At 41.3% G+C, this 16561-nt stretch overlaps 1 protein-coding gene across 1 annotated transcript in view; it reads right to left on the bottom strand.

Annotated features, from left to right (window-relative positions):
- gpc4 (glypican 4) overlaps positions 1–16561 on the bottom strand; it is a 31691-nt gene that overhangs the window by 5635 nt on the left and 9495 nt on the right. The window contains exon 2 of the mRNA XM_058649883.1: positions 5031–5189. Within this exon, the coding sequence (XP_058505866.1) occupies positions 5031–5189 (159 nt within the window). The remainder of the gene's footprint in view (positions 1–5030; positions 5190–16561) is intronic.

Genomic DNA, 16561 nt, shown 5'->3' with positions numbered 1-16561 from the left:
TGACTAAATGCTGGGATGTTATGAACAAAACGGTTCCCTTTGATTCTAAATGTTTGGGCACAACACGCTCAGATTTTGTGGGTATCACGTTTAAAACATCAGGCAAACACATTTTCATCAGGTTACTGAACAAACACATTCCCCCATGACCTCAGTGTATGTACAGCAAATGACTGAGATATTTCTGTGGTTAAACTTCAGACTGAATGACAGTGCTATAGCACATCTGTGACATGCAGAGCACTCCATCTTCATGCCTCAGCTGCTGCCACCATATGAAGTTATTCTGCTGAACCCGAGGTTAAATTATTGGCATTTCGAGCGTCTCAACAAAAACTTGGATGAAAGGCAAAGGAATGCCCTATGTGAAGGGAGTCTGCTGGGAATGAGGAGACGAGAGGAGCAGGAGGGGTGAAAGGTGGAGTCGGAGCATCTCTGTCAGGCTGAACGAGCGCCGCTGCTCCTCGTCTCCGTGGACTTCCCATTCAGCTGAGACGTCTCTCCACATCAAGCCGCTTCAAACTGACCACCATCAATGGCATTTTTCTGTTGTCACATTCCATTCGTTTTCCTTTCTCCCAGCTTCTCTTCGACTGTCCTTCAGAGGCATTTTCAATAGGATTACTGAATAATGTGACCCCCCTGCCCTCCCGTATATGGACCTGTACCCCCCATCCAGCTTTGCATCTCCCTCCCTCTGCTGCTTTCACTTCATCAGTTCCTTCAGAGAGCTCTCTTCACGAGAGACAGGGAACAATGACCTACTTCATCCTGAGGAATGTTCATCACCCCCCTCCTTCACCTCCACCCCCAATAATCCAGGCCCCCTCTCCCACGGACACCCCCCCCCCCACCCCCCAACTTTCTTAATCTGAACAAAATGAGAATTCCTTAGAGTCTCTAAAAAATGCTTCATCTACAGTCCTGCGTTCATGCAAGCATACACTTGACCCCTTTCATTACTCTCCCTCTTTTTTCCTTCTCCTCTCTTCGTACCCCCCTTGCTGCCCCGTGTGCACAAAACCTCTGTCCTGCTGAAGTTTCTCTGGGTGCCCTCCGCTTGGTCTTTGAAATGTAAAGTTCTCTTGCTCTCACAAGGGGAGTCACTAAATGCTCCCTGCCACCAGCACGCATGCACACACGCACGCACACACACACACACACACACACACACACGCACGCACACTAACACACAGTCCCCAAGAAGTGCTGTCACTTCCACTTCAGACTGACACACTAAAAAGAAAAAATGAGGTAGGGGAGGGGTGAGGGCGGCTTGGGGCGGGTTAAATTGAGGGCTTTTTTAACTCCAAATTCCCACTGTGTCACCAAGGATACCGGAAACACTGCAGCCCCTTCATTTACCTCCCCTCCAACACACACACATACAGACACACACAAAGCCGGGCGAGAGGGCACCGAGTTCCACGCTCCATTGACAGAGATTAAAACAAAAGGTCCACCCCCACCCCTGGAATGTCATAGTAGCCACAAGTTTAAAGTCAGTGAAAGGAGACAGAGGAGGTGAGGAGGAGGAGGAGGTAACGGCAAGAAGGACAGCTCTAAACTTTTCTACTTCCTCTACACTTTATTAAGAGTGGTAACGCCTGTATACTGAACAGATAAGCCCTGTAATGAGTTTGGACAAGCCCACTGGTTAGAAAGAGCGGACTGTGAAGGGTGTGTGTGAGCAGTGGCAGCAGCAGCAGTTGTGGTAGTGGTGGTGGGCTTCATGGAAGCTCTCTGGCCCAGAGCTGAGACTCTGAAGTATGAGCAGCATTACACAGGCATCTTGCATTGTCATTAAAAACAGTTTATGACACGCAGCCGTCTGCCAACAGGCCGAGGAGCTGAACACTCCCTTAGGATTTTCCATTAAAAAATGCGCCTGTCGCTCAGCCAATGGTCTGAGAGAATCTGGGTGAGAGGTTACATGGTACTGGGAGAGAGACAGTGTGTAATCTGCAGTGAAATGTAAAACAGCAACGACTCCCGACTCTCACTCTCTCTGTATCTATCTTTTCCTTCCTCCCTTACCTCATTATGACACCATTTCCACATGTTGCAGAGAGGGCCCTAAATTATGAGCAATATAAGGCCCAATCCATCACACAAACAGAGGAGCTGAGTGATCTCCTCCCGCTACTCCCTCCCACTTCCTCCACCAAGGAGCTCCCCCCCCCCCCCGTCTCCCCTATACCCCCACCCCTGTCCCCACAAACTCTGCTCCTCCCAATCCCAGACCAGGCAGTAATTGCATCCTATTTGTGACAATTAGTCCCTGCACTTCTCCCTTTTTTAACGGGATGGGATTCTGTCCCTCCTGCTGCTGAAGTTCGGAGCTTCGGATGATGTCTCTTGATTTGTGTGTGTGTGGAGGCAAGGGGCCTTAATCCAAGTGCTTAAATCCCAGACATAGGCTTGCTCTGCTGGACAGGGTCAATGCAGCAGGACAGACAAACTGAGGCCAGGACAAACACACAATGAGGAGACACAGAGAGGAGAAAACTATTTCTGTCTCTGGTCTTAATTGGCCATGACTCCTAGCTCCAGGCGCATGATGAGAGCCTGCCTAATCACATACACCACTTCCTGAGTTTGCTAGTATGTGAGTGAGTGCATGTTATTGGGTCGGCAGTGTCTTTATCTGCGCTTGTAACTGATTTTATTCACATACTTATCCCACTAAGGACAAGTTAGCTGATGCCATCACAGTGACCGTCTTATACAGAAAAAACACAATGATAAGCACTTCCTGTGTGGGTTTCATTGAAGGGATGTGCTTACTCTTGAGTGTCTCAATGTAAAAACACTAAATAATAGGACGGCAACCTGAGCCTGTCACCGTATCCAGTGAGAGAGAAGGTCTAATGGCCTTAGTGGAAAAAAAGGCACAGCAGGCCATTGTAAAGAGATCCCACATCTAACAGTTCAGAGACAGCAACAACCAGTCTGCAGTGATGAAGGGGGAGCACACATGGTAAAGGAAGTGGAGCGAGTTTCACTGTAAGCATGAGAGCTGCCCCCTGTTGGCCAACTTGATAAACTTGTTTGGGTATCTAATCCCTGTACAGGCTCTTTCACATAAAATTAGCAGGTTTGCCCAGGACTTTTAAACCTATGTGAAGCCGCTAAACAAAGGCAATTAACACCATTCCCATTGACAGTGGTGTTTTTTTATCCCTGTGTCACCCCTGCATGAATTGTGTCACAGACGTGACGGAACCGAAACAAGTCGGGGGAAGAAAAAACACCACCTGTTACTATTTTACATCTTTTACTTTGTTCCCCTTATATCTTTTAGATCAGTGGTTGTCAAACTATTTATACCAGGTACCACCTGAGAAAATATTGAGCTCTCAAAGTAACATCATTATCACCAACGTTAAAATACAGTGGTGTAAATAGGCCGAGCAAAGCCAGCAACAGACTTTTCACAGGAGGCAGATTTATTCTCAATAAGATCATTGGCGCTCTCTCATCATCCTCCTCTTCCTCACATATACTTCACACACTGGTATACTCACATTGGATTAAGCTGGAGCAAGAGATAAGGTGACCAATTATTATTATTATTTAATTTATTATTTTGTGTCTCATTTTATATGCACTCTGGTCAAAATGTATGTACCTACACTTAGGATTTGTTTTTTATTATGTTCAAGTTTGCAGACAATAAATGTATTATCAATTTGAATTATTAAATATAATACAGTAGGGAAGGGTTACATATGTATTATAACAGAATTTTTTTCTTAATTAATTTGTCAAATAATACACAGTTTTGGGGACACTATAATTATATACTACACTCTTATTTTACTTTAAGGTAACCTAGTGAATCCCTTCTAGACTGTGCAGCCTGCCATATTCTGATCCTTGTCCTACAAAAGTGTCATAATGAACCAAAGCTATGGTGTACACTTTTTAAAATAGCACAAGGGATCTCTAGTTTAGTTTTTTGTTGATTAAATTAAACAGTGAAGAGCCCTAAAGCAATATATAATGGAAAGCAACAGTGGAGTTGAAAAACAAATACCTATTAAAGATTCATTATTCAGAAACATGACCATTCTGTGAGACACAGAAAAGAGAGAGATGGAAAGAGAAAGAAGGATCTGATGGGCAAAGAGTTTTTTTGAGAGTGAGGCATAGGATGGGGACAAAGGGCAAAAAGAGAAGAGAAAAAGAGGGGCGGATGGCTTGAGCAGCGACTGCATTCCGACACGTCACATTCCTGTTCACATCTGGCTGCAATACATACGCTTCCTGTTACTGACTATCCCTCGCTGCATTTCACAGACGCATAAGATCTAAAGGCCCCTGACCTGTGTACACGCATGTGCATGCATGTGTACTGTACATACACAACCATCACACCTTGCATATAACTGTCCTCTAAAAACCAAAAGCCCTCCAGTGTATGTAGAATCTTTAAAATCCAGATATAACCGTTTTCCTGAGTTGGTCTACTGCTGAAAGCTTCTCATCCTCTGCCCTTTGTCAGAGCAAACTTTCTAACAGAGCTGTGGTGGTGGTGGCATGGTTAGTTTGGGTTATTTAAAACCACCCAGTTCCTTGGTGACTCAGCAGTGTTTCATGTTCCCATGCACTCCCAACCTCAACAAGAGAAACCCGATCCCAATATTTACAGGCATACACACGTGCTCACACACACACACACACACACACACACACACACACACACACAGGAACAGGAAGTACAGAGAAGACTAAATCTGATGATGTGTGTGGTCCGCCTGGAAGTGTGCACATCTCTCTGGAGAGAAGTGAAGCAGGCTGTTGGGGACCAGGCAACGAGGGGGGATGATGAGGCAGGGAGCTGAGACACTGAGAGACAGGTGGACAGGCCGACAGACACAGACTGACTGTCTCCACTCCAGGCAGTGCAATGGCAGGTGGGAGCGTCCGTCAAAAATCATGCAGCACAAGTGCTAATGTGAAGACCCTATGGCCACTGGCACAGTTAAGTCTGAAAAGTGACTGTGTGGGTTTGTTTATTTGCTTACTATCAAAATGCTCATGTTTCTGTTTGAAGGTGGATTGTAGGTTGGAGCTTAGCCTGGAGACGGGAGCTTTCATGTCTGAGTGGCTCTGCTGGCTCAGCTTCTCCTCCATCTCCACTGTGCAGCAGGAGAAACCCTGTGGACACACTTTCAGCGGGGCTCCTGGAGAAGATGAGGACAACACACTGTTAAACATCTGCGACAGGAATCTGTCATCATGAGTCACATCTCAAAGTACATTCAACATGCAATCTGTTAGAAAAAAGATCAGTTGTGAACACAATAGACACGTCAGAATACAAATCTGCTTGGCTGGTCCTGTAACTAACATAAAAGAAAGTGACCGCAAACATGGGTTAGTTTTCCAAATGACTGGAACTGGACAAATGGCCAGTTTCAGTGGATATTAAAACAAACACATCGATCATTAAAACAATTTTCTTCATTTCTTTGGAGTAAAACCATCTGTTAAGCAAGGAGCTCATCCTCTCACTAAATTAAATGCACCTTGGCTGTGAAAACCCCCTCAACTGCACTTCAGTGGATTAATTGCAACACTTAGCTCGGAGCAGTCTTTGGCTGGCCCCTTTATCCTGGCACTCTCTTGTCCTGATTGATAGTTTAGCTCTGTATCTTTCACTGGGGGCCGAGTGCTGACTGCCCTCTAAAACACAAACTTTAAAAGTAGAGGATTAACTCTTCAGTCAGTTTGCAGGTAAGATGGCTGACTTAAGCCATGAGCATTCAGGCGAATAAACCTGCAAAAGCATTTTGAGGTCAGCCTGGCTTTGCAACCTTATAGAGCAGAGCATTTCAACCACAATCATTTGTTTTAAGGGGTCTAAAGTTAGATGACACACAGGACAACAGTGATTTCTTATTTGTTGTCACGTGAAAGGGGCCCTTTCCACATGACCTTTCTTAAAGTCACGTGATGCTTTGAACTCTTTTTTTGATACCTTCTCTGTAAGCAAATATTTTCAAAACAAGAAAAAGCCAGTTGCCATAAATAGTGTAAAGCTGGTAAATTACATGCCGCTCATAGCAGAGATGTGACATATTTTATGGTTTTGAATTTTCAATATAGTTAACACGTGGAAATGCAAGCTGTTGATAAGTTTCCATTGATTGGCATTAGCAGAGACACTGGTATGAAGTAGGGCTGAAACAATTAATCGCTTATTAATCCATAACTAAATTAATCGAATATCAATATTATGATAATCAATTAATCGGTTTGAAGCTTTTTTCATGATTAAAACAAGATTTTCCTGTTTAAGCTTCTTAAATGTGAATATTTTCTTAATTTCTTTGCTCTGGACAACAAAGAAATCATTAAAAGTTAATCATTTTGGTTTGTGGACAAAACAAGACATTTGAGAACATCATCATTTTCAGGTCTGACGAACATTGATCAACATTTTTTAAGGTTTTCTGTTATTTTATGGACCAAACGATTAATCGAGAAAATAATCAACAGATTAATCGATTATGAAAATAATCGTTAGTTGCAGCTCTAGTATGAAGTGAACCAAACACCATCAATAAAACAGCTCCTGTCAACTTTGTTAAGTGAGTTGCCATCCCATTAAAAGGAGGGTGAGAAGTAGACGAATGCAAAGTTGCAGCTGCAATAATGTTTTGTTTTAAAAGTAGCTGCTGGAATTTGGGGGAACACAGAAATCCTTTCACTGCATTCAGGTACCAACGGCCTGTTTGGTTTTCCCCACCAGCTCGTGTTCACTGACTTGAGTACAAGTTACAGCAACATGAGTGGCTTTGTATGTCTGGCCTGATGGACCGGGTGCCTTAAATTATCTGTAAAATTTCCCTGCATTTATTGAAAGACATCATATTTTTTATTGTTATTGAAAGACTATTTTAAAGCATTTTGTATGTGTAGTGAAAGTGTTATACACATTATCATGCATTAACAGCATCTGTATTTTATTGTAAGCTCCAGGAGACACAAAACAGGTGTAAAATGGGTAATGCAGCATTGATAATACTCAGCTATTAATTTCTTCCCTGGTATTTTGTTTGATTTTTCATCACCCTTTGATTAATACAAACTCAAGGACAAGCTATTTCTTGGAAGTGTGTTGAGAGCATTTGTCAAAGATTGATACTAATTGTGCAGTTTCATACTCTTATGCATCTTATTGGGTTGCCAGTAACTTGATCATCAACATACAGTAAACCACTATATAGATTGACAGAGATGCAAATTTTGATATTTCCTACAATTTTAAGAAATGAATGAGTACACATGGAACTGTTAGGCTAGTCACCCAGCAAGCAAAATCAATGACCTCTGGTTTAATATATACATAGATATGTATATACATATACACACACACACACAAAAGGGTTAAAAATTTAAAAGTAACTCGCAGCAATACAATTATCAACAGTGCACCAGAGGGAGAGATGCACCCTGGCGCCATAAACTGGACCCCTCTGTCTGGGATCAAGTCCAAATATCCCTCAAGTCACTCCTTTTCTCACAGTCCTCCTCTCCCCCCGTACAACCGATCCCCTTCTCAACACATACACACAGACACACTCACACATACCCAGGCACAGTTGGCAGCCCCAACCTAAACATATTCACACATCACATCACTGCTCAACACATGGCTCTTTGTACCAGCATGATTGGAGGTACAGGGAGCAGCGCACATGCGCAGGCACACTCACACAGGCTGAACTTTTAGGTAAAAAAGCCATCCAGTCTCTCCTCCAGCAGGGCCCCCTGTTTGCCTACAGCAGAGGCGCACAATTAAAACAGCTATATCCATATGGAAAATAGCCCTGGTTACCAAAGTACACAAATACAAGTGAGATGGTAAATATTTCACAGGAACGTCAATATGAATGCCACATTGTTAGCTAAAAGGATTAAGTCTCAGAAAACTAAAGATTCTTACCTAATGCATACTTTGTGAAAACATTTTGGCAGCCAATTTCTAAAACCACTGTGAGAAAGAGAATAAGCAGCTAACGAGACCAGTTAGATCCTATCAAAATCAACATCATGTCCGAGTGTGCGTGACATGTTTGAGCCTCACTGTTTTAAAATAAGCTATGTCAGTTAATGCATCAGTCATTTCTCTACCATGACTGGTCTTTGTGTGATGAGGGAACTGGCTCTCTGTTGTCCAGAGTTCTTTTAGGAAGCCTCTCTCAGTCCTTAAGCGTCCTTAAGTACTTCAAAAATGTAGTAACACAGAGACAGAACATTGATTAAGTGTCACTAGGACAAGAAAAACCACCATTTATGGTACACAAAACAAGAGAGCAGCATCTTGTAAACAAGCATGTGACTGTGAGTCATGGTATTTATCAGTTTGCTGCTTCTTCTCTGACTTGCCTTTGTTAGGGGACCACCATCCCCTTTAAATGGCTCATAAAATAAGTCACTTCCCTTTGACATTGTCCTGCCTCTCAAACTCTGTTCTCAGAGGAAGGATGGTGGGGGAGGAGAAAATGCCTCACAGACAAAAACCAGATTAGACATCTCACCACCCCCTCTGCCTGCCATCATGTGCCCCTGAACCAGACGGACCTCAGGGTGCCCCCCACCCGCCCACCCAGCTTCGCCTACACTGCCACCACCCTGCAGGCCTAACCAGTGAGGTCAAGGGTTAACAGCCACTCCTCTGAGAAAGGTCCTGTCCTCTGACCCCCCCTGTCCACCAGCCAGCACATCCACCACACACAGTAAATGACCCCCCACTCCCCAATCACTTCAATAACACCACCAACACAAATACAAAAAAGGCCATATACCTATATTCAGGCAGTTAAAAGACTCAAAAGCCACAGACAAATCGAAAATATGTCAATAGAAAACATGATTGTTTCAGTTTAATTCATTAAGGTTGTTAATGAATGATTTCTGTATACTCCTAAAGCCTAAAACTAAAAACTGCACAGAGAGTCATAAAAGGAAGCCATGGGGTACTACATGCCATGAACCATTCACCAACGTCTGTCACTAATTGGAGCCTGGTGTTCTGCAACTGAACCAAACCTGGGTTCTCACACTACTATCAACATATCTAAATTATTACATGTTTAACTGTATGGAGCTTATTTTTTATGTACATACTATTTCAATCCCAGAGGAATCATTGTAATGCGAGACGGTGGACACTGGCATTTCTAAACATGAAAAACATGTGAAAATATTCTAGGTCACTGTTTAATCTTCGTCCAAGCTATATAACTCAACTCTAAACATTCTCACTTGTGTGAAATATGTGAAACAATGCTACAATATAACGATTGACTATTAATTGGCATTCAGTATGGTTCTCTCTGTTGTAACACGTAAATAAGTGTGCAGTTAGTCTACAGAGTATTTTTACACAGACTGTTGTAAATTTGCATGCCCTGCAGCCATAACATTCTCCTCCTGCTCGTCACCTCTGCCTAGGGTGTAATTATCCTGGGGGGTTAAGGGATTGGTGCCATTTGTTGGGTAACTTTTCTGTTCTGTTCAACATCCTGTCATGCACAATCACATGAGCTGAACCTGTGGTCTTCTGAGGAGGCCACAATTTTTCTTTTTACGGTTTCTAATAGACATGTTGTTTGTGATAGGAGGCGTAATAATGTGTGGACTGCTTCAAAGAGGCAAAGGAAAGGAAATGTGGTGACGCTACGAGTGAAACGAGATAAAAAGAAGGCAAAGAGAACCAAATTTCACTTTCAAAATCATAGCAATTTCTAGATCATTCCTTTCAAATTCCTTCTTGTTAAAGCATGTTGTCAAATCACTACTTTTAGTGCCTTTCTTCCATAGAGTCTTGAGTTGAGGTCTATATATGAAAAATAAAAAAGTATTATTTATAGTTATTTTTTGTTCAAAGCAACATTTCCAATTACTCTTCCAGCCAAACAATTCAGATAATATGGTCTTGAATAACTAAAAAAATCTCTTGTTTGTTAGCAACAGTCTCATAATTTTTGCTTTTGTCATCTTTCACCAATAATTTTGTAACCACACCATTTTGTTCAAATGTTGGATGTGTCATTTTGAAAGTAAACCCACACACACATCCATTCAAGATGATGGATTAAATGTTTTTTTTTTTCAGTAGGGTTGCAATGATAAATCATCATTAAAATATATAATAATTTTATTGTCGACGCTGAACAGCAGATCTGGCAGAAAACGGTCAATGACTACGATGCGCTACGGGAAGTGCTGGGTGTAGTAGGCCCATTTCACCTACTAAGACTGCTCCTTTTCCTTAAACCAACTGCCTGTTACATAATGCAACACAACTACTGACTGGAAATGCCAAACTGGAAGTCTCTCACATCAACATACATGTTTCTACCAAAAATACAGTCTGTGGGCTTATTGTATGTCCTCAATGTGGGCTTGTCAGGGGTATATCGCACTGCTGCAGGGAGCAAGAATAAAAAGTCACCACAAGTAATTAATGAGAGCGACAGTGCTTAGATGTGAAGCTAGCAAACCTTTATAACACACAAATATTCTAAGTGGATATAAATGAGGTTCATAAGTCACTCTGTGATCCTTGTCCACGGTCTTTGACCTTAAAGAATGAAAGCATGTCCCACTCTCCTCATATTTACTTCAATATTAGAAAAATATTCCGAGATGTCTCTGATGAGTTACACATTGGAAAAATGACAGGACTTCTGTGCATTTATACAGCCGAGGCTCTTGGTATGATTAGTCCCTAGCAACATTCTCATTAAAGCTGTCTTCTCTATTTTTTGTTTGTGTTAATAACGTTACTAGTGTTTATACTGCATAAACAATTGTAACTGAAAAATGTTTCATGACTGTGCAGGGTTTAGCAGGAACATCTCACATAAGGCGCTAGTCTGATGACAAAAAAAACACTGGTATCCCTACTATGGTCTATCTATCTATAATATTATATCTCATATTTTCATAGTCCAAAAGGAAAATTGCTCAAGCATTTACTTTTTTTTCTCACATTACCAGAAATCACTTAACTTAGCAGGCTAAGTAAGAGCTCCATCTTATTTACAACCTGGAGGAGTAACTTTTGGGAAAGGGAATGTTACAAACATCCACACATTCATATGAGGCTGCTGCTGCTCGGTGCAGCCACAGACTCCTGCTTCAGGGCATCATGCCAGTAGTAATTTAGGTGAAGGGAAAGTGTGTCTTGTTCACTTTCCCTATCCAGATTTTCCTAGCTCATCTTTGACGACTCAAACCAGAGACATCCCAGACAACATAAACATTACTCTACTGCCATAAGTGCATAGAAATTGCACTACTACTACTACAGACACATTTGACAACAGGAACACACTGTTCTGGCAAATCAAGCAATATAATTAAAAGTTATACAACTAAGTTTAAAAGTGAATGCCTTTAAAACTGTCACTTTAAAAACTAAAAACAATTTGAATTCAAATGATTAAAGCCAAGATAAATGATAAACACCCTTTCATACTTTAAACTCATTTGACACTTCAGTATCCTGCGAACATGGGTGTACTCTTAGCTACGGATGAGTCACCGCAAAAGGAGAAAATATTCAACAAGATTATGCTGTAAGCGGAAACCATTATTAAAGGCTCTGCAGTTCATATGGAGATAATCAGGGCAGAGCGCTACTTCCACCTACTCTGTTTCCACACTTAAGACCCTTACAAAAATAGAGTAATGACAAGTTTATAGCAGTTTTGGCCAAACCAATCATGCATTTCAACTCGCAGTTCATAAGGAAAGTCCAAGAGACTGAAATGTGCTGGCAGAGGATATCTGACTATGACTGAAGTGTTTAAAATAAAGTGTTGGTAGCAGTGGCAGATCGTGTCTGTTGCTTTGCTCTAATGCTCCAAGAGTTTCACTTGACTGCTGCTCAAAAGGCAAAGATGCACAAATGATGAAGGACAAACTGTATAGCTAAAGTTGTTATGGTAATTGTTTGGTGTATATTAGGTTCGGTGTACAGACTTGACAAACAACATTCACTATTGAGGACCTACACAGAAAAGACAAGGTAATGAACATTACTTTTCAGCATCTTTGTAATGTTAATGCTGGCTGAGCTCAAGAGGATCCCAGTGTTTGCACATAAATAACACTCTTCCAAAAAAACACCAGGTGCTACAATAACCTGAACATTAAGAGGGACGTTGCAAAACGCGCTCTGTGTGCAAACAGTCTTTAGTGTGTGGCTCCGTAAGTCAGACATTACGCTGCACTCATAACTAGCCAATAGTCTGTAAAGGATGTTACTGTTGAGGGCTATTCAAAGTTAAGCAGTAAAATATTTTATGGGAATCGTAACTGAAACATTTGCAGTGGACCTCTGTCACATCATGTCATTGTGCTACTATTTGAATTGATAGGGCATAAAGCATACATGATATACTTTTTTTTTATCAGTGTGATGACAATTTTGCAGATTGTCTGTATTTGAGGCTGTAACTATTCTTTTTATTCATTCTATTTCTGCAACAAAAGAACCCTCCCCCATATGGATCACCATAACTGATCACGTGTTAAACTAGGTTTTTGACTGCATGCAAATCTATTTTAATAAAAATGTGACAATAACATGCGTTTAAGTACATAATGTTGTCAGCTGATCAGAACGCAGCCACAACACTCATCTTGATTTGACCTTTGATTCAGCATTGAGTGTAATAGAATAATGTGAAAAGAACAATCACACAGACCAACTGCAACAGCCACAAATAAGCAGCTCTATGACTGGGAGGAAGCCACCCCGTAGCTGTGAGCTTGGGAAACGCCAGCTCCAAGTGTGACATGACAGATTTACTCCATTTAGAACAATGCTCACCATCCATTTATGAGGCAGGAAGTTTTGGTTTAGGAAAGCAGTCTCTGGAGGGATTATTTTTAGCTGCACAGGCAGACACAGGGATTTGGATAATGTCTATGTAAAATGATGTATCCTTTAATGAATCAGGAATAAAATCTATTCAAATACAACCATCAAAACACCAAACTGCCAAACGTTTCTTGAAAAATGCCATGGTCACTAGTGCTGTAGCCAACCAAAGAAATTCTTGGTCGACTGAAGCCCTAAAATTTCGACTCAAAATCGACTAGTCAAGAGGAGGCTGACTGCTCTGAAAGCGCTTCGGATCATGTGCATCTGCGCAATATCATAGCGCATGATTTCTGAAAATATACTATATACTATACTGTACTACGTTGATATCAGCGTGATTATCAACTGTTGAGGAATATTTAGATTATTAGTCTCTGTGACAAAATAGACTGCTGCCATTGTTGCGGGCGAGTGCGCCTGCAGTTCAATGAATCAATGATTAGACTAAAACATTGAAATATGTAAATTCTGATATGTTCATGTACTCAAAACGGACGGAGCAACATAACAAAGACAAGCTAGCTTACCGTTTTTATATGATATGCCATGTTTGTAGTCGAGCTGTGATATGCAAACTGGCAAACTTTGCATGTCGCCATCTATTTTTGTAAAATGCTGCCACACTGCCGATGTCTTTGACATGGATGTTAGAGGACTGACTGTTGCCTACAATGAAACACTCAAAATTAAATATAACCACCGGACATTCTTAAATCTTTCAGTCTCCTGTGGGTTGGGCTAATCCAAAATACCGAAAACAAGGGGGGTGTTCTATGAAGACACGCTGTTACCTGTGGAACAGGGGTGCTCTGAAAACACCCCCATTAGCACTGAATGTATGTACACAGGAGAACTTCAGTGTCACAGAAAAACTGAGGGGCACAGCCTCTGTATCATGCACCTTAGACATTAGATGAACGATTTAAATGTTTCTGCAATTGTTTTCATTGAAGGGATTCACTTGTAGTTCACAATACACATCAAATGCCAGTTTGTCCACTATATTCAATAGCCAATATCTTGACAAGAAACACCTGGAGTTCGTCCCTTCTAGCATAAGTCTGAAAACACAGATGAGTTGGTGTATAGAAAGAACTTAAGATCTGAAATATGGAACTGATTTGGCTTTTCAAACACTAAAACACAGTTCTATGCTAGATTAAAAAAAACAAAAAAAAAACTGAGTTTGCATGTCTGATGGAAACACAACAAACACATTAACCACCTCAAGAAAAGCACCTGAAAGAGTATATCCCCAGTCAAACAGTGAGGGGCACATGAGTGCAGCAGTGACATTTTGAAATACAAAGTTGAATGTTCATATTATACTATTCAAAATAGCAACTCTTAATAATTGTTAATCAATATGCAAATTGTTTTCTAAAATGTACTTAGTCCAACACACTGCACACACTGGGATCCACAAAGCAGCGCCCTCTGCCACTGGAGTCCATTTCTGATTACTAAACCAGTCGGAGCCTGTGGCCAATTAAAACTCTCCATTTGTGAACATTCCAAAACGCTGTCATCCATGAACATTTACCCAGAAGCCCCTGGGGAGATTCAACAACATTGCCCCGGCCTCTGACTCGGTCCGATTCCCTCTCTTGTCCCAGCCCTGCATCTCCGGCTTTGTCTCCCTACACAAAAGCTCCCTGCCTACACCACTTCCCAGGTCACTGCTTTGTCGGGGTTTCAACTTGCTCCTGCACATCCCAACAAGTCACAAACCAAATTCCATCTGCTGCGACTGTTATCAAAATTCTCCTGCTGTACAATTTACATCAACTCTTGTGGTCAAAATAATGTGAAGGACTGAGATTGACTCTTTGATCTCTGCATGCAAAATAGCCTGATGCAAATAAAACTTCTGAACACAGGCTCTACAAGTAGATGTGTAATTGCGATTTTGCAAATCCTCTCAGAGATAACCTATGTAAGGTCTGATGTGTTAAGTCGGACATGCAGGTCACTCACCTAGAAATTTAGTTAGTAGTAGTTTAGTTAATAGTAATTGCTTACTACAGCAGGCAATCCTATGATCCTATGAATGCAGTTTCCCTCATAGGTACAAAAATGGTCCAAAAGAAGCACTTCCACTGTCAGGGTCAAGTAATACATCAGCAAAGTATTGAATAAATTAGATCATATAAAAGAAAGGTTGAATCAGCAAAATCTGCACAAGATTGGCCTTTAACTAGGGAAGCGGGAGGCCACGAGTCAGTTTGCTTTAGGAGGAGACTGAATTTGGGCCACATTCATAGTGAGCTCTGGGCAACATTTCTGCATTTATGTTTGATTTCCTTCTGGTAATTAAATCAACCACTGGTGACTGGTCTGCCAGCCATTCAGACATTCACTGTAGTTCAAACCCCAACATTCAGCCACTTGGTTTCAACTTCAGTGCCTGTGTCAGAATGAATCCATAAAAGTTAAAATAATATTTAAATGTATATCAATAAACTTTCCTTCCATCCATCAGTCTGCTGGGACCCTTTACATAACAACTGCTCTATCTACAAGAGGGAGTTGGGGGCAATGATTTACATTAACAGCTTGTCTAATCATTCTCTCTAAGGTTATGTGCCTTTTGATGAGCCGCTGTGTTGCAGTGTTTGATCGGGTGCTTTTATACACATACCACCTTTATGCTTGAGCAGGATGCGTGTGCGGTCAGGAAATTTTGAGTGAAAGAGAGCAAGTTTGTGCTGTTTTAAGATTTGCAGAGACAGGCAGAGGCTTTTCAGACAAAAAGACTGAACAAGTTACAGCACACCATGTTTATCATAAGGGAAGAAGAGATGGGGAGAATAAAAAAGGTACAAAAGACCTTTTTGGCCTTTCCTTCCACACCAGCCCTCCATCTTTCCACTGACTCATGGCACACAAATGAAAACAGACTTTAAAAGGAGAAAATGAAAAACACTCTTTACTTAAAGGCCAAGTGCTTTACCATGGGACACTGCGCAAACACTGGTGTGCTGTCAGAGAAATAGACTACTGTTTAGCAATAGGTCCTATGAAGTTCTTCACAAACTGCCCAAGAGCCACAAACTAGTAAGATCAACCTGTATACTCTGTATACAGGTTGTCATAGTAATCCTGTGTTTCTCTCACACCTATAGTCAATTTAGAGTGTCCAATTTATCTAATCCCGATATTGCAAGTTCTTGGACTGTGGGGGGAATATTCAGTTCTCATCCTTGCAATATAATTTAGAGAAGTTAATATTTTGATGGTGTTGTGAATGCAACTGCATTCTCAGTCAGAAAAATCACAATTAGATATTTCCCTCAAATTGTTCAGCTCTAGTATATCTGCGGTTACACAAAGGCTTTTTTGTTGATTAAAGTAGTTAGTTGGTTAGTTACAGTAGCTATTCTCAGAGTTGTCCTTTCTCACACCTATTGTCTAATGTGACCAACACTGACAGCAGTTAAGCACATGCTCAGCACAGCTCCTCGACACCAGTCTAAGGAGAACTTGATGCATGGTTATCATGAGCAAATTCCACATAACAGAATATCACATCCCTCCCTCCGACGTCACAATAAAAGAATTCAAAAAATCCGGCTTTGTTGAAACATACGAGATCTTTTAAAAAAGGCACACAAACAATACGTTTCGTCGTTGCCAGTAAAAGCCAAC

The sequence above is a fragment of the Solea solea genome, chromosome 14 (genome assembly GCF_958295425.1).
Source record: "Solea solea chromosome 14, fSolSol10.1, whole genome shotgun sequence".
Taxonomy (NCBI): Eukaryota; Metazoa; Chordata; class Actinopteri; order Pleuronectiformes; family Soleidae; genus Solea; species Solea solea.
The sequence above is the reverse complement of the archived record's forward strand: the minus strand, read 5'-3'. Positions and strand labels throughout refer to the sequence as shown.